The sequence below is a fragment of the Eutrigla gurnardus genome (genome assembly GCF_963514095.1).
Source record: "Eutrigla gurnardus genome assembly, chromosome: 10".
NCBI classification, from domain to species: Eukaryota; Metazoa; Chordata; class Actinopteri; order Perciformes; family Triglidae; genus Eutrigla; species Eutrigla gurnardus.
Genome location: NC_139924.1, coordinates 25,587,912 through 25,607,040, shown reverse-complemented (window position 1 = coordinate 25,607,040; position 19,129 = coordinate 25,587,912). Strand labels below are relative to the sequence as shown.

Here is a 19,129-nt window from a genome sequence, read left to right as displayed (position 1 = left end):
AGTAGTATAAGGTAAACTTATTTGTGTGTAATAGGTTGTTATAGGCTTTAAAGGAGCACTTTTACTCTCATGACATGAATTACATGTTCAGAGATAGAACCAGGAACATAATGTGAGAGCAAGAGAACAACATCTCAGTGCAGCTCACATGGATTATCTGCTAAATCCGCAGGATCACCACTTTGCTCTTGATGTGAATTATCCTGGGTCTTTATGTTGCAAACCGGGCTACGACTCTTTAATCTGAACCCTCGGTGCTGCCGTGTTCGAACAAACTGCAGCAAAAATGCCTTCTTGGATGCAGAAGTGGTGAATAAAACATGCAACTTTATTTTAGAATGTCGGCCTCTAAAGTGACACCCTGAGTCTGCCGCCGGATTTGAGAAATGTGCAGGCGGATTATTGCTTTTCGGTCGGAATTAAAATGAGATGAACACGACAACTTAATCAGACCACAAGAAATGCTGAGTCGTCTGGTTGACATTTCATCAAGAGTTCATCCAACCAATCGAGTACTAAATACATCCTCATGACAGCAAAGATGGAGGAAAGACAAAGACAGCATTTCTGGCATTTTTCATGATGTTTTTACTTGTTAAGAAATATACACACAGTTAAATACAGTTTTTCTTTAATAACAGGCAACACATTATCATCATATGTCACTTTAGGATTGTGTCATTCAATGAACAGATTAAAATCAAGTTTCGCAAGTTAGTTAATCACTTGGCCATGAAGACAGGTAAAATAGATATTTTGCATATATATATGAGTTTGGTATTGTTACGAGCATACACAATTGTATGCATAATATTATATACAGAAAATTTACTTTTTATTGAATTGGTGCATCCTAGTGACTCAGCATTTACTACTTAGTAACAATGTGTACGCTACATGACATTAACATAACCCCTGTCATTAATTCAGGAATAAACACCAAACTTATGCACATGACAAGCTATTCATTGTAAGAACAGTCAATAAAAAATGATAATTTAAGTGATTGTCATGGCATTTCAGCATCAAGACACAAGAGGATGGTAGAGAGCTTGTTCAAAAAGATTGTATAGTATAATGTTCTATATTTCACTTACTAGAGTATGCAGAAAGAACTCTAACTTGAATAACATGGAGTTATTGTCTCATTAGTGGAAACAATAATATGTGTCATTATGTGCAACTAAGCATGAATAGAAAAGAAAAAGGTATCAGGTTGGAGTCACTTTTCTTTGCAGTAACTGGAAAATCTTTTCACGTAATGATCTTGACTGCATTCCATATATGATGGGATTTAAATTAGCCGGGACCACATGAAATAAAATGGATGCAATTTTCCTTAAATCTGGGTAATTTGGGAAGCGGTGCAATATGATTGTCAGGAAGCCCGACCAGAGCATAATGAGATAGAGAACCAGGTGGCTGGTGCAGGTTTGAAGTGCTTTGTTTTTCAACTCTTTGCTTTTCTTGATCCAGCAGACGATGGCTATTTTGAAATAGGTGACAGCTATGCCTCCCATGGAGCAGGAGAACAGCAGCACGGTGAAAAAGAGTCCGTAGATATTGTTGATGGACACATCCTCACAGGAGAGTTTGAACAACGATGCGTTGTCACAGTAAGAATTGTATATCACAGATCTACAACGGGAGAGCCTCACAGAGAGGCCGATCAGAACGGAGACCAGCACCAATGAAACCCCCCACGCGGTCGCCGACAGCCCGATCACGGCTCTGGTGGTCATGATGGAGCTGTACCTCAGGGGGTGACATATCGCCACGTATCGGTCGATCGCCATGACGATGAGGATCATGTGCGAGGCAGATCCGAACGTGTGGCTGTGAAAGGCTTGAACCACACACTGCTGGTAGGAGATGAAGCGCTCGGTTGAGATGATGTGAGCCATCAGCTGAGGCAGCAGGACCGTGTTTCCTATCAGATCGTTGACAGACAGGTTACAGAACAGGATGTACATGGGCTGGTGCAAACTCTTCTCGGTGATGATAAGCCCCAGGACCACAATGTTAGAACAAAGCAGGGTGGAGTAAACAAACAGCAGTAAGAAAAATAGAGGGTATGTGAACTCTGGAGATATATCAAAAACTTGGAGCTTTAGGATGTCATGCGTCATGTTGCTTTCCATTCTGTTTGAGTGGATGAAAGACCTAAAATATGGGGAAAAAATACAGATCAAGTTTATATCAAGTGCAACAACAACTGGTGGAAAACATTATAAGTAGCGTATTGGGCATCATTCTTTAGAACACATGATTTATCTCAAAAAGACAGTGAAAAAGATATGAAATAAAGAAAATACTTACTTTAATTAATTTCAGTCTCTTCCTGAAGAAATACCATCTGAGCACATTGTATTCTATGATGGATGGGACGATTATAATATGAACAACAAAATGTTACACTACAATGATGCTCAACACAACCAGGCATTCAATCCTTCAGATGATAGCACATTGCACATGGAGGTGGGAATCCCGACTCAGCAGCCCGAGCTTGACCTCTTTTATACTCGGCGTGAGTAACATGACATCAATCAACTGTCCTCACCATTACAGCATTTCATTCAGCTTGTTATACACAGAGGCCCAATTCCAATTCCTCCTCGCCCTCTACTTCCACGAGGTTACGTGTGGAGGCTTTGGGAGTTTTATTGAAGTTGCTGTTTATGAAAGATCCACATAGGAAACCGTGGCTGTGAAAAGTTATGATATGATATTTATACCCGACACCTTGAAGAATCAATCAGTGAGTGTGATTTTAAACGAGGTTCACTCACAGACTGGAACTGGGCCATAGTTTTAGGCAAGCAAAGGTTCAAACAGCCCCTGAGGTCAGAGGTCATCACATCCGATCACATTTCTTTGACTAGACATCTTCTCTTCCTGTATTCTTTAATACAGCTCACCAGTTAAACCCAACAGATTAATTGATTCATCAAATTTAATCAAATACTATGCAATTACACGTCAGCAAAACTGGGTTTGAGATGAAAAGTCACAATTGTCTGTTTTCCATGCAAAGTTCAATCCAACAAGGGAAATGATGTTATACTATACTATAATATAGATTCTAGAGGATTCAGAAATGTACACTTACCTTACTTTCTAAATTACAAATCCTGTATCTACATACAATACAGTCTACCTTTACAATTAACTTTACAGGAGTCACACCTGGTCTTTAGGCCTTTCTTCAACTCATCAAAGACTGACATGAGGTCAGGTTGAGGTGTTTTTTCAGTTGGGATGACATCAAGAAAACCATAGTTAGGTTTAGGCAACACAATGTCTTAGTTAGGTTTAGGAAAACTAAAATTTAAGGCCTGATTATTATCATACTAATTGGTGTACAGGAGGAAGACCACAGAAAGTAATTAGAGGGTCAAATCAATAATGGAAGGACCTCCAGAGTCCATCATGTCCATTTATTCCTCTTGGGTGAGATGATTAATCGTTCCCAGTGTCCTAATGTCCTAATGGTTCTTTTGAGTGGATGAACAAGGTCCTTTTTCCCAAAGGCCTGATGTGACCACTTCAGTGCTCTGTTTCAATTATTATTATTTTGTATTTATTTTTCTTCTTGAACCTGATATGAAAAGGTTATATAGTATGTGATACATTTATAATTTATTGAGACATTTAACATATTTATTTAAACTTTGGATTTGTTTACAAAACATTGTATGGAGATTTTTCTCCAACACAGTTGAAGGGAGAGAAAACAAAGATGTTGTGATACTTTAACCTCGACTGTGAGTTTACTCTGCTCAAGTGTTTTACATATTAAAACACGTAAAGTCGTGATAAAAGTAAAGGAATCAAATGTTTACGAGCTGTAATGTCACATGTGACAGCCTCGCCTGGGAGTTATTAAACAACATCCTTCATTAGCAAACAACAAGGAATGGCTTATTGTCCAGGGATTAATTACAAGTGACACAGTTAATAATACATCATTTAGCTATATCTCAAAGGGGCTCATTAATAAGTGTGTTTTGACGAAGTAATGAGGCAATGCAGCTGATTAGCTAACTCTGTTCAGTTACATCATATTGCTCCAGTAGCCCTAAAGATGCATAAGAGAAGTTGGAAGAGATCACCTTTAATATTCATATTATTGTGTGATATCAAATCAAGATTTTCAATGTAACTGAAGAAGAAAATAATTTAGAAAATAAACAATTTAGATACGTTTGGAGCAAGACTTCTAAATCCAGCAGTAATGTGGGCCAAAATGTGGTTTGGATGTTAGACTTGACAGTCCACCATTAAAACTCTATTCCTGTATTAATACAATTGTACGTCTGGACAGCAACACAATGTGAATTTAAAAGTTTAAAGTGAGTGACGTGGTTGTGAAAATGACAACAATGAAAAAAATCAAATAATGAATTAATAAAATATAAAAATAAATACATTTGGTAATTACCATAATAAAGAACAACAATATTTATACCTATATGATTAAAAATGTTAAGGTTTAGTTGTAATGTCAAATAAAAGACAATTATTATTGTTTAGTTTGTATGTTAAGGTTATCGAATTCACATAGAAACAGTAAAACAAACACAATAAAACACAGGTCTATAACAGGGAAATGGACATTTTTACACATATAAAATAGTGCAAATGCGCAAGTCTGCAAGGGAAGTGCAAAAAAAAAAATGCTATTGAGCATATTAATAGTGCTTTGGATGAAGGAGAACCAACGTCCTGAGGTCAAACCAAGGTCAAAGGGTCAGCAGTGACTTCCTGAAGTCAATCATGTCTTCTGACACATTTAAATACTAACACACATAGGAGTGAGGAAAATCATCAGAAAGTTCATAAACAAATACAAACAGGTCAAGCATATCTCCAAGCACGTCATTTATTATGGCCTGCAAAAGGTCTTTATGAGATTTGTTCTGTTACTTCTACTCATAAATGCAAGACGAAAAAAAGTTATTTTATTTCTCCAGAAATATTAGAAATGTTTTATTGTAGCCAGTGGCGATCCCCCGGGGCAACAGTGACGTCAACAAGTTATGGTAGCAGTGAAAAATAAATAAAGCAGAATAGACGGGAACGGCGGCAGATGACGGCACTTCTCCACATTTCACTTCACTGCTTTCCAGTCATGTCATTTCCTCTGTTTTCTTCTTGCTAATCTACAGTTCGTGGAGAAAAAAAATGGAGAACAAATCTTTTGGGTTCAGCACTGAGTTAACCCTCCACCCATTTGTCCTTCCTCCCGGAGGAAAGTATCCCATATTTTTTCTTGGTATAGCAATTTATCTTTTTGCCATTTTTTGCAACCTAACCTTGTTGACTTTGATCATTCTGCAGAGGAACCTCCACAGGCCAATGTATTTAATCCTGTTTAGTCTTCCCCTGAATGACCTGATAGGTATCACTGCAATGTTACCCAAAGTGCTTTCAGACATCGTTACGGAGACGAATTCGATCTACTACCCTCTCTGTGTCCTACAAGCCTTCTTGCTCCACATGTACGGTGGTGGGATTTTGTTTATCCTCGCTGCCATGTCTTTCGATCGGTATGCTGCCATCTGTATGCCGTTGCGCTACACCTCCGTCATGACCCCCAAAGCTGTCACTTGTATTATCTCTCTAGTTTGGGGTCTCGACTTCGCCTTGATTGTTTTATTGTTCTCTTTACAGACGAGCCTTCCTCGGTGCAAATCTGTGATTATGAATGTGTTCTGTGATAACCCGTCTTTGTTAAAGCTCACGTGCGGAAGTACGGCACTCAATAATATCATAGGATTATTTAACACGGCTGTCATGCAAGCTTTAAGTGTGTCTATTCAGGCATTTTCCTACGTGAAGATTCTGATCACATGTGTGGTCACGAGAAGGTCTGAGGTGAAGACGAAGGCTGTCAACACATGCGTTGCACAGTTGCTTATATTGTTCATATTTGAGGTTGTTGGAACTTTCACCATTTTATCTCATAGGTACAAAAATGTCTCAGCTGACTTGCAAAAGATAATGGGCATGTTGATATTTCTCGTACCGCCGCTTCTGAATCCAATTGTATATGGTTTGTATACCAGAGAAATACGAAACACTCTCCTGAGAGTCATTAGAAAACAGAGCATCCATGTTAATTTTTAAACAAGTGGGTTAACAGCACTTATTATTATTTGCAACAATATCAACTATACATGGAACAGTCGTACAGAAGTACAACCTAATATCAGCATAAGATTTTATTGTCTTGGGGAAACACTGAATATTATATAGAAATGCAGTTTTCTGTACAACAGGAAGTTTTACGCTGGATATATTTGTTAATATAGTTTTTCCTCAATCCAACAAAAACAGTTTTGTAATAGGTGGAGACAAAATTTCGCCCAGCGATGTACAAGTTTGTTGTGTACAACATTTTGTGTTGTTAAAGTAGAATGGTGTATAATTGTAAATGCAAATATTCGTCATACTGCACACGTAATAATTATTAAATCATATTTTAAATGTTCATTCTTTTTTCTAAAAGTATTTATTTTCAAGGTTCAAGATATCTTTACAACAACCAATATACACTATAATATAAACAAATACTACAGTTATAGTAAGTATTTATAAGGCCAGTGAGAGCAGGAACAAATTTGTGTTTTACTTGTTCTTATCCTCACATTACATTTGATTGTATGTTTGAATATTATTTGCTGTAAAGAGTGTTCATGCACTGCATGTCTGCAAATAATCTTACGTCCATTTATCACACTTTGATTGTTGAAGAGTCCAAACTAAACAAAATTATGTACAATATATGCAAGATGTTTGCAGTGTGGTCTTTTAATAAAATCCAAATACTTAAAACATATTCCATGTTGTTCCATCATTTATTGAAAACAAATTAAATTATTATTGTGCTGTTTTTCATTATTCATTTGTTTTCAATAACAACATACAATAAATGTTATTTTCATATCCTAGTTCCTAGTTAGATGAAAACCAAATACATATAGTAAAGTATGATTTCATATACAAATTAAGAAATTGAGGAAAAGGAAACAACACAAAGGTATGCAGATAAGGCGGTTAGGTACAATTCTACCATGATTTGTTTTCATAGTTAAATTTGTGCTTGTGTTCCTTACACCTCATCACAGCTATATCTCAAGGAATCACTTGGCACACTGACCACTTTCTCCATGAGTAACTCTGAATCAGCTGCTGAGGGCCACAAAATGTTGAGTAGTTGCTAAGAAGTCCCTCTTTATTTCATGAGCGTACCATTACACCACCCTTTTGTGCTCCATCAAGTAAATAAAAGCAGAATCTCACAAAAATAACAATTAGCTACAGAGTTTTTACTGAGAAATGCATTATTAGTTCCCAAATAACAGCAGGATTCTCAAAGAACCTTTTAATCACATTGTTAAATTCAGAGCACAAGAGCACATTTCCATTAAAATGCTGGTTCGGAGTAAAATGCACCCTAGGTCATTTCTACCATGACATCCAGCCAAACACCCCCTCTGAAGCATTTTTAGCGATGGTCAACATTGGTCAAGATAGGGCTATCAGCCGAATGGCTTAGTATTAGCGCCATGGTACAGTGGGTATATCTCGTAAATTACCCCACTAATAATGCATGGAATGTTACCAAACTTCTGCAGTAGTACACATAGGGTCTGTACTCACAAAACGAGGCATTTGAAAGTTTGTAAGTACACCAGGAGTTTATTTAAAAGAACACTTGCCTGATAGCTTCTATCCTCGGGTGCTAACTCTAGTGCTGCGTCGACGCCACTTCCGTGTTTACCCAGCTGTTTCCATTTCACGCGAGTTTCACGCGAGAGTATGAAAAGGTCCCTATGTGTACTACTGCAGAAGTTTGGTAACATTCCATGCATTATTAGTGGGGTAATAGATATACAAGATGTACCATCATGCCAGTACTAAGCCATTCGCCTGATAGCCCTATCTTGACCAATGTTGACCATCGCTAAAAATGCTTCTGAGGGGGTATTTGGCTGGACGTCATGGTGGAAATGACCTAGGGTGCATTTTACTCTGAACCATTACTTTAACATTCAAACCCATGTGACATAGTCTGAAGAATTAGTGATGCTGACATCTTATAAATGTAATGAACTAAGGTTTACAAGCCTGACGATGGAGCAGTGTGTCTCTGTCAGTCTCTGGTCGTGTGAAAGCTGCTTGTTGAGCACCCAAACTCCGACGAAGAGCGTTAATTTTATCCAAACGCATTTGTCCTATCAACTTGTCGAGTTAAGTATGTTTCGAGCGGTTATGGCGCTCGACATTTGCCTTTTTCATCACCGCCAGGGCCTCACCTCAAACTAGGCACACTGGCTTGCCTTTCACTTCAACAAAGAAAAAGTCAGTCACAGTCGCCATGATGCATCACTTGTCAAGTGTATATCACTCCGGTCCAATGCAATGACACGTACATCGCATGCTGTATTCACTGACGTTGACGTTGACTCGGACATTGCTGTCTGTTTTTTTTTCTAAACATTTTATTGCATTGCGGGCCATTTGAAATGGTCTCCCGGGTTGTATACGGCCCTGAGCCGGACGTTCCCCACCACTGTTGTAGAGCATTGAGTGGCCCACTGCATGTGCACATTAGTGTTTCTGGCAAAACTTACATGTAATTCAGACTATTGCTTAACACCCTGAGGTCTTTCTAGCATAACATGAGATAGATTTGATAATTTTAAATGTAACATCTGAAAGAAATACTACATATTAGGGCTGCTGAAGGATAGAGAGAAAAAAAACAGATATGTTCTGCACTGTACTCTTGGGCTTAATAGTCAATAAAGGCTGGGAACTTACATCTGACAACACAGTTCAGCTGCAGGCCAGTGAGAAGAGGAACATACTGCCAGAGGTAAGATATCACAACCACAGCTGACTTATTACACAGACTGTTTGTTGATAGGGATACTATTATAATATATGTTTTGTATTCCTTCCATCAGGTGGAGAGTTTTTTCCCAACAATAACAGCAACATTATAGTGTACAGCACTGTACAAATATGTACACAAATGCATCGTCTGCAGGTTTACTAACACTGGAAACACTGGGCTTATCTGAGGCAACTATTTACCCATCATTTTTGTTCGGGACTTTAACATATGTGCTTATTATGTTTTTTAATATGTTGGTATTGACAACTATTGCTGTGAGTAAACAGCTACACAAGCCCATGTTTATCCTGCTGTTCAACTTGCCCATTAGTGACATGATTGGAGCTACAGCGTTTTTTCCTCAGCTTCTTTTCAGCATTGCAACACAGAACAGACAGATCTCCCATCCTGCATGTGTTTTTCAGGCTTTTCTGATTCATACCTATGGTACAGGAAACTTGCTCATCTTGACTGCCATGGCATACGACAGATATATTGCTATTTGTTGTCCTTTGAGGTATAATGAAATCATGAATACACGCAATTTAACAATAATTATTATCATAATATGGTGTATTAATTTCTCAATAATAGCCACGTTGATTTCGATGCTTGCACAGTTTAAAGTTTGCAGAACAAATATAGTAGATCTGTTCTGTAACAATCCATCATTACTGAAACTGGTGTGTGAAGACACCAGAGTCAACAACTACTATGGAATTTTCACAATAATCCTACTCCAGATCATACCACTGTCAATTATAATATACACATATGCACAGATTTTGCGTACATGTTTCCTGACTAGTCAGTCTGATGCCCGGGCAAAAGCCATTCAGACATGTGGTACACATTTAGCTGTTTATCTCATCCTACAAATCAATACTGTCACAACACTAATTTCTCATCGTATTGGGAGTGCATCCCCTTTAGTGAGAAGGGCTCTTGGAGTGTCGGTGTTAATTTTCCCCCCTTTTCTGGACCCAATTATATATGGCCTAAATACAAAGGAACTCAAGCAGAGCATAATAAGGTTCCTAAAAAGAAATGTGGGTTTAACAAAGTTGTAAGCAGTTTTGGCTTTTAATAAGAAGATTAATTTAACAGTCAACATAAACGAATGTTGACTTTCAGATCAAGTTGAGACTTGAGAAAAAGTGTTCCTTTAAAGGCAGAGTAGTTCATTTGGAAAAACCACAGAGACTTTGACTTTGAACACATCACCAAACCGAAAAGTCCCGCCCCCTTCGTTCAGACCTCTGTTCAAAGCCGCTCCCCCAGAACACCAAACGAGTGTTGAGATCGTCAGACTTTGTGCAATCAGGAAGTTGACAGACAGGCAGGCCGTCCAATTATTTTCTCTGCCTGACTGTTTTGATTGGACAGGGTTTTTATAGTTCTGCCATGGCCACAGATGCTTTTTTTTTTTATGTGAGGGCATTTAATTTATTCATTGCTATCAGTATGTTGTGAAGATTTCAAGTAATATAACAGAAAGTGTTTCTGAATAGAATCACCTGCTCAACCTTTAAAATATATTTCGCCCTTTGATGATTATGTTAAGTGAATTTGTAAATGTTAATTTTGATGTTAAAATATGCTCATGAGCATTACGGTACTGTTTATGAGCTTAAGAGACCTTTTAAATAAATATGAGAGATCACATGAAACAGCAGAGTCATTTCTTGTCCGGATAATTCTACTGTAAGACATTTCAATAAATGATGAGGTATATGACGACATGAACTGATGTGAGAGAAAAACTGTGGAAATGAATCATAATGCTGACAAACGCTCTCAGAACTGAAAGATTGCAGATATAAAAAAAGAGCTACCACAGTTATTAAGGGCAAATACATGAATACACTCTGCTCTCTGTGAAACCTTGTAATGCAATGCCATTGCATCTTTAAATATGTCACTATATGAATAAATATGTAATAAATAAACAATCAAATATACAATAAACATCCTGAAGTCAAGATTTTGATTTGTTTTCTTTATAATTGAAATTATGTTGATATCCAAATTATTACAAACATGGGTTACATTTTAATATTATGATATAGATACAGTTAAATTCCATCAATAAGGTGGAGATTTTACTAAAGTGGGAAATTAACATGAATTAATGTTCGTTTTATGCTTTATGTGCTCACATAGAACCTCGAGGGACCTGTAAACATACTGAACCAGTTTTTCAAGGTCATGCTGGGACATGAATTATTTAATTCTTAAAATATTTTTGAGGTGATAAAGGCAGATTTTTTGTTCATTTTTTTTACTTTCTTGATGTGTTTGTTGAAGTTAAGGTCATAATCCAGAAGAGGTTGATCCTCTGTTACTACACAGAAGGCAACAATAGTTATATACTGATAAACCACAGTATCAAACCAACCAAATAAACAACTAAAGCTGCTCTGGCTTGTGTGCTAGATGATTGTTGTTTTGGACAGTGGGCAGGTGACAAAATAAACCAACAAGATGTACAGTAAGACAACTGTTTGCACATTTCACTTCCTAAACAAAAGGCAACTGCTTTTAACCTGTATTGCATCATACATGCTTTACCTATGTAGTGCATTTCATCACCCTTTCTGTTGAATCACTGTAACAAATCTATGGAGACACATATTAGGCATCTTGGAGACAAGTATTGTGGAGGTATACATTATGTCATCAATGAGTTCTTAATGACTACGATTATGACAACAGTGATGAAGCCTATGATAGTTCAAGTTACTTCCTTTTGAGTAAACAAATCTGTTGAAGGGTCACATGTCAGATATGTTCTGCACTGTATTCTTGGGCTTAATAGTCAATAAAGGCTGGGAACTTACATCTGACAACACAGTTCAGCTGCAGGCCAGTGAGAAGAGGAACATACTGCCAGAGGTAAGATATCACAACCACAGCTGACTTATTACACAGACTGTTTGTTGATAGGGATACTATTATAATATATGTTTTGTATTCCTTCCATCAGGTGGAGAGTTTTTTCCTAACAATAACAGCAACATTATAGTGTACAGCACTGTACAAATATGTACACAAATGCATCGTCTGCAGGTTTACTAACACTGGAAACACTGGGCTTATCTGAGGCAACTATTTACCCATCATTTTTGTTCGGGACTTTAACATATGTGCTTATTATGTTTTTTAATATGTTGGTATTGACAACTATTGCTGTGAGTAAACAGCTACACAAGCCTATGTTTATCCTGCTGTTTAACTTGCCCATTAGTGACATGATTGGAGCTACAGTGTTTTTTCCTCAGCTTCTTTTCAGCATTGCAACACAGAACAGACAGATCTCCCATCCTGCATGCATTTTTCAGGCTTTTCTGATTCATACCTATGGTACAGGAAACTTGCTCATCTTGAGTGCCATGGCATACGACAGATATATTGCTATCTGTAGTCCTTTGAGGTATAATGACATCATGGATACACGCAATTTAACACGAATTATTATTATTATATGGTGTATAAATTTCTCATTAGTAGTCACATTGATTTTGCTGTTAGCGCAGTATAAAGTTTGCAGAACTAATATAGTAGATCTGTTTTGTAACAATCCATCATTACTGAAACTGGTGTGTGAAGACACCAGAGTGAACAACTACTATGCAATTTGCACTATAATCTTAATCCAGGGCGGCCCGCTGTCAATAATAATATACACATATGCACAGATTTTGCGTACATGTTTCCTGACTAGTCAGTCTGATGCCCGGGCAAAAGCCATTCAGACATGTGGTACACATTTAGCTGTTTATCTCATCCTACAAATCAATACCGTCACAGCACAAATTTCTCATCGCATTGGGAGTGCATCCCCTTTAGTGAGAAGGGCTCTTGGAGTGTCTGTGTTAATTTTTCCCCCTTTTCTGGACCCAATTATATATGGCCTAAATACAAAGGAACTCAAGCAGAGCATAATAATGTTCCTAAAAAGAAATGTGGGTTTAACAAAGTTGTAAGCAGTTTTGGCTTTTAATAAGAAGATTAATTTAACAGTCAACATAAACGAATGTTGACTTTCAGATCAAGTTGAGACTTGAGAAAAAGTGTTCCTTTAAAGGCAGAGTAGTTCATTTGGAAAAACCACAGAGACTTTGTCTTTGAACACATCACCGAACCGAAAAGTCCCGCCCCCTTCGTTCAGACCTCTGTTCAAAGCCGCTCCCCCAGAACACCAAACGAGTGTTGAGATCGTCAGACTTTGTGCAATCAGGAAGTTGACAGACAGGCAGGCCGTCCAATTATTTTCTCTGCCTGACTGTTTTGATTGGACAGGGTTTTTATAGTTCTGCCATGGCCACAGATGCTTTTTTTTTTTTATGTGAGGGCATTTAATTTATTCATTGCTATCAGTATGTTGTGAAGATTTCAAGTAATATAACAGAAAGTGTTTCTGAATAGAATCACCTACTCAACCTTTAAAAAATATTTCAACCTTTGATGATTACGTTAAGTGAATGTGTCAATGTTCATTTTGATGTTAAAATATGTTCATGAGCATTACCGTACTGTTTATGAGCTTAAGCAACCTTTTAAATAAATATGAGAGATCACGTGAAACTCGTCTGGAGAATTCTACTGTACGACATTTCAATAAATGATGAGGAATATGACGACATGAACTGATGTGAGAGAAACAGTGTGGAAATTAATCATAATGCTGACAAACGCTCTCAGAACTGAAAGATTGCCGATATAAAAGAAAGTTACCACAGTTGTTAAGGGCAAATACATGAATACACTCTGCTCTCTGTGAAACCTTGTAATGCAATGCCATTGCATCTTTAAATATGTAACTATATGAATAAATATGTAATAAATAAACAATCAAATATACAATAAACATCCTGAAGTCAAGATTTTGATTTGTTTTCTTTCTAATTGAAATTATGTTGATATCCAAATTATTACAAACATGGGTAACATTTTAATATTATGATATAGATACAGTTAAATGCCATCAATAAGGTGGAGATTTTACTAAAGTGGGAAATTAACATGAATTAATGTTCGTTTTATGCTTTATGTGCTCACATAGAACCTCGAGGGACCTGTAAAGATACTGAGCCAGTTTTTCAAGGTCATGCTGGGACATGAATTATTTAATTCTCAAAATATTTTTGAGGTGATAAAGGCAGATTTTTTGTTCATTTTTTTTACTTTCTTGATGTGTTTGTTGAAGTTAAGGTCATATCCAGAAGAGGTTGATCCTCTGTTACTACACAGAAGGCAACAATAGTTATATACTGATAAACCACAGTATCAAACCAACCAAATAAACAACTAAAGCTGCTCTGGCTTGTGGGCTAGATGATTGTTGTTTTGGACAGTGGGCAGGTGACAAAATAAACCAACAAGATGTACAGTAAGAAAACTGTTTGCACATTTCACTTCCTAAACAAAAGGCAACTGCTTTTAACCTGTATTGCATCATACATGCTTTACCTATGTAGTGCATTTCATCACCCTTTCTGTTGAATCACTGTAACAAATCTATGGAGACACATATTAGGCATCTTGGAGACAAGTATTGTGGAGATATACTTTACATTACGTCATCAATGAGTTCATAATGACTATGATTATGACAACAGTGATGAAGCCTATGATAGTTCAAGTTACTTCCTTTTGAGTAAACAAATCTGTTGAAGGGTCACATGTCAGATATGTTCTCCACTGTACTTTTGGGCTTAATAGTCAATAAAGGCCGGGAACTTACATCTGACAACACAGTTCAGCTGCAGGCCAGTGAGAAGAGGAACATACTGCCAGAGGTAAGATATCACAACCACAGCTGACTTATTACACAGACTGTTTGTTGATAGGGATACTATTATAATATATGTTTTGTATTCCTTCCATCAGGTGGAGAGTTTTTTCCTAACAATAACAGCAACATTATAGTGTACAGCACTGTACAAATATGTACACAAATGCATCGTCTGCAGGTTTACTAACACTGGAAACACTGGGCTTATCTGAGGCAACTATTTACCCCTCATTTTTGTTCGGGACTTTAACATATGTGCTTATTATGTTTTTTAATATGTTGGTATTGACAACTATTGCTGTGAGTAAACAGCTACACAAGCCTATGTTTATCCTGCTGTTCAACTTGCCCATTAGTGACATGATTGGAGCTACAGCGTTTTTTCCTCAGCTTCTTTTCAGCATTGCAACACAGAACAGACTGATCTCCCATCCTGCATGTGTTTTTCAGGCTTTTCTGATTCATACCTATGGTACAGCAAACTTGCTCATCTTGAGTGCCATGGCATACGACAGATATATTGCTATCTGTAGTCCTTTGAGGTATAATGACATCATGGATACACGCAATTTAACACGAATTATTATTATTATATGGTGTATTAATTTCTCAATAATAGCCACGTCGATTTCGATGCTTGCACAGTTTAAAGTTTGCAGAACAAATATAGTAGATCTGTTCTGTAACAATCCATCATTACTGAAACTGGTGTGTGAAGACACCAGAGTCAACAACTACTATGCAATTTGCACTATAATCTTAATCCAGGGCGGCCCGCTGTCAATAATAATATACACATATGCACAGATTTTGCGTACATGTTTCCTGACTAGTCAGTCTGATGCCCGGGCAAAAGCCATTCAGACATGTGGTACACATTTAGCTGTTTATCTCATCCTAGAAATTAATACTGTCACAACACAAATTTCTCATCGCATTGGGAGTGCATCCCCTTTAGTGAGAAGGGCTCTTGGAGTGTCGGTGTTAATTTTCCCCCCTTTTCTGGACCCAATTATATATGGCCTAAATACAAAGGAACTCAAGCAGAGCATAATAATGTTCCTAAAAAGAAATGTAGGTTTAAGAAAGCTGTAAGCCGTTTTGGCTTCTAATAAGAAGATTCATTTAACAGTCAACATAAACGAATGTTGACTTTAATATCCAGTAAAGTTGAATCTCTTGAGAGAATATAGTATCTACACAAAAATGGCATGTGTTCCTTTAAAGGCAGAGTAGTTCATTTGGAAAAACCACAGAGACTTTGACTTTGAACACATCACCAAACCGAAAAGTCCCACCTCCTTCGTTCAGACCTCTGTTCAAAGCCGCTCCCCCAGAACACCAAACCAGTGTTGAGATCGTCAGACTTTGTGCAATCAGGAAGTTGACAGACAGGCAGGCCGTCCAATTATTTTCTCTGCCTGACTGTTTTGATTGGACGGGGTTTTTATAGTTCTGCCATGGCCACAGATGTTTTTTTTTATGTGAGGGCATTTCATTTATTCATTGCTATCAGTATGTTGTGGAGATTTCAAGTAATATAAAAGAAAGTGTTTCTGAATAGAATCACCTGCTCAACCTTTAAAATATTTTTCGACATTTGATGATTATGTTAGGTGAATTTGTAAATGTTCATTTTGATGTTAAAATATGTTCATGAGCATTACCGTACTGTTTATGAGCTTAAGCAACCTTTTAAATAAATATGAGAGATCACATGAAACTCGTCCGGAGAATTCTACTGTACGACATTTCAATAAATGATGAGGAATATGACGACATGAACTGATGTGAGAGAAAAACTGTGGAAATGAATCAATCATAATGCTGACAAACGCTCTCAGAACTGAAAGATTGCCGATATAAAAGAAAGCTACCACAGTTGTTAAGGGCAAATACATGAATACACTCTGCTCTCTGTGAAACTTTGTAATGCAATGCCATTGCATCTTTAAATATGTAACTATATGAATAAATATGTAATAAATAAACAATCAAATATACAATAAACATCTTGAAGTCGAGATTTTGATTGGTTTTCTTTATAAATTGAAATTATGTTGATATCCAAATTATTACAAACATGGGTAACATTTTAATATTATGATATAGATACAGTTAAATGCCATCAATAAGGTGGAGATTTTACTAAAGTGGGAAATTAACATGAATTAATGTTCGTTTTATGCTTTATGTGCTCACATAGAACCTCGAGGGACCTGTAAAGATACTGAACCAGTTTTTCAAGGTCATGCTGGGACATGAATTATTTAATTCTTAAAATATTTTTGAGGTGATAAAGGCAGATTTTTTGTTCATTTTTTTTACTTTCTGGATGTGTTTGTTGAAGTTAAGGTCATAATCCAGAAGAGGTCGATCCTCTGTTACTACACAGAAGGCAACAATAGTTTCATACCGATAAACCACAGTATCAAACCGACCAAATAAACAACTAAAGCTGCTCTGGCTTGTGTGCTAGATGATTGTTGTTTTGGACAGTGGGCAGGTGACAAAATAAACCAACAAGATGTACAGTAAGACAACGGTTTGCACATTTCACTTCCTAAACAAAAGGCAACTGCTTTTAACCTGTATTGCATCATACATGCTTTACCTATGTAGTGCATTTCATCACCCTTTCTGTTGAATCACTGTAACAAATCTATGGAGACACATATTAGGCATCTTGGAGACAAGTATTGTGGAGATATACTTTACATTACGTCATCAATGAGTTCATAATGACTATGATTATGACAACAGTGATGAAGCCTATGATAGTTCAAGTTACTTCCTTTTGAGTAAACAAATCTGTTGAAGGGTCACATGTCAGATATGTTCTGCACTGTATTCTTGGGTTTAATAGTCAATAAAGGCCGGGAACTGTACATCTGACAACACAGTTCAGCTGCAGGCCAGTGAGAAGAGGAACATACTGCCAGAGGTAAGATATCACAACCACAGGTGACTTATTACACAGACTTTTTGTTGATAGGGATACTATTATAATATATGTTTTGTATTCCTTCCATCAGGTGGAGAGTTTTTTCCCAACAATAACAGCAACATTATAGTGTACAGCACTGTACAAATATGTACACAAATGCATCGTCTGCAGGTTTACTAACACTGGAAACACTGGGCTTATCTGAGGCAACTATTTACCCCTCATTTTTGTTCGGGACTTTAACATATGTGCTTATTATGTTTTTTAATATGTTGGTATTGACAACTATTGCTGTGAGTAAACAGCTACACAAGCCCATGTTTATCTTGCTGTTCAACTTGCCCATTAGTGACATGATTGGAGCTACAGCGTTTTTTCCTCAGCTTTTTTTCAGCATTGCAACACAGAACAGACAGATCTCCCATCCTGCATGTGTCTTTCAGGCTTTTCTGATTCATACCTATGGTACAGCAAACTTGTTCATCTTGACTGCCATGGCATACGACAGATATATTGCTATCTGTAGTCCTTTGAGGTATAATGACATCATGGATACACGCAATTTAACACAAATTATTATTATTATATGGTGTATTAATTTCCCAATAATAGCCACGTTGTTTTTGCTGCATGCACAGTTTAAAGTTTGCAGGACGAATATAGTGGATCTGTTCCGTAACAATCCATCATTACTGAAAGTGGTGTGTGAAGACACCAGAGTCAACAACTACTATGCATTTTGCGCTATAATCTTAATCCAGGGCGGCCCGCTGTCAATAATAATATACACATATGCACAGATTTTGCGTACATGTTTCCTGACTAGTCAGTCTGATGCCCGGGCAAAAGCCATTCAGACATGTGGTACACATTTAGCTGTTTATCTCATCCTACAAATCAATACTGTCACAACACAAATTTCTCATCGTATTGGGAGTGCATCCCCTTTAGTGAGAAGGGCTCTTGGAGTGTCTGTGTTAATTTTCCCCCCTTTTCTGGACCCAATTATATATGGCCTAAATACAAAGGAACTCAAGCAGAGCATAATAATGTTCCTAAAAAGAAATGTGGGTTTAACAAAGTTGTAAGCAGTTTTGGCTTTTAATAAGAAGATTCATTTAACAGTCAACATAAACGAATGTTGACTTTCAGATCAAGTTGAGACTTGAGAAAAAGTGTTCCTTTAAAGGCAGAGTAGTTCATTTGGAAAAACCACAGAGACTTTGTCTTTGAACACATCACCAAACCGAAAAGTCCCGCCCCCTTCGTTCAGACCTCTGTTCAAAGCCGCTCCCCCAGAACACCAAACGAGTGTTGAGATCGTCAGACTTTGTGCAATCAGGAAGTTGACAGTCAGGCAGGCCGTCCAATTATTTTCTCTGCCTGACTGTTTTGATTGGACGGGGTTTTTATACTTCTGCCATGGCGACAGATGCTTTTTTTTATGTGAGGGCATTTCATTTATACATTGCTATCA

The 19,129-nt window shown here is 37.2% G+C and overlaps 6 protein-coding genes across 6 annotated transcripts; 5 read left to right on the top strand and 1 right to left on the bottom strand.

Annotated features, from left to right (window-relative positions):
* Positions 1 to 1,211: 1,211 nt before the first annotated feature.
* On the bottom strand, positions 1,212 to 2,141 carry LOC311019936 (olfactory receptor 13H1-like; the record flags this gene model as incomplete). Its single annotated transcript, XM_084019602.1, has 1 exon — positions 1,212 to 2,141. One exon carries the CDS (start codon positions 2,139 to 2,141, stop codon positions 1,212 to 1,214), a length of 930 nt encoding a protein of 309 aa, XP_083875728.1.
* A 3,046-nt stretch (positions 2,142 to 5,187) lies between these two features.
* Positions 5,188 to 6,132, top strand: LOC311019692 (olfactory receptor 1496-like; the record flags this gene model as incomplete). Its single annotated transcript, XM_084019288.1, has 1 exon — positions 5,188 to 6,132. The coding sequence occupies one exon, from the start codon at positions 5,188 to 5,190 to the stop codon at positions 6,130 to 6,132; it is 945 nt and encodes a 314-aa protein (XP_083875414.1).
* Positions 6,133 to 9,036: 2,904 nt separating this feature from the next.
* Positions 9,037 to 9,978, top strand: LOC311019691 (olfactory receptor 52B2-like; the record flags this gene model as incomplete). The annotated part of the gene is made up of 1 exon (XM_084019287.1): positions 9,037 to 9,978. One exon carries the CDS (start codon positions 9,037 to 9,039, stop codon positions 9,976 to 9,978), a length of 942 nt encoding a protein of 313 aa, XP_083875413.1.
* Positions 9,979 to 11,952: 1,974 nt separating this feature from the next.
* LOC311019690 (olfactory receptor 52B2-like) lies at positions 11,953 to 12,894 on the top strand (the record flags this gene model as incomplete). Its single annotated transcript, XM_084019286.1, has 1 exon — positions 11,953 to 12,894. One exon carries the CDS (start codon positions 11,953 to 11,955, stop codon positions 12,892 to 12,894), a length of 942 nt encoding a protein of 313 aa, XP_083875412.1.
* A 1,964-nt stretch (positions 12,895 to 14,858) lies between these two features.
* LOC311019689 (olfactory receptor 1M1-like) lies at positions 14,859 to 15,800 on the top strand (the record flags this gene model as incomplete). The annotated part of the gene is made up of 1 exon (XM_084019285.1): positions 14,859 to 15,800. One exon carries the CDS (start codon positions 14,859 to 14,861, stop codon positions 15,798 to 15,800), a length of 942 nt encoding a protein of 313 aa, XP_083875411.1.
* A 2,109-nt stretch (positions 15,801 to 17,909) lies between these two features.
* Positions 17,910 to 18,740, top strand: LOC311019688 (olfactory receptor 51E2-like; the record flags this gene model as incomplete). Its single annotated transcript, XM_084019284.1, has 1 exon — positions 17,910 to 18,740. One exon carries the CDS (start codon positions 17,910 to 17,912, stop codon positions 18,738 to 18,740), a length of 831 nt encoding a protein of 276 aa, XP_083875410.1.
* Between the last annotated feature and the right edge of the window lie 389 nt (positions 18,741 to 19,129).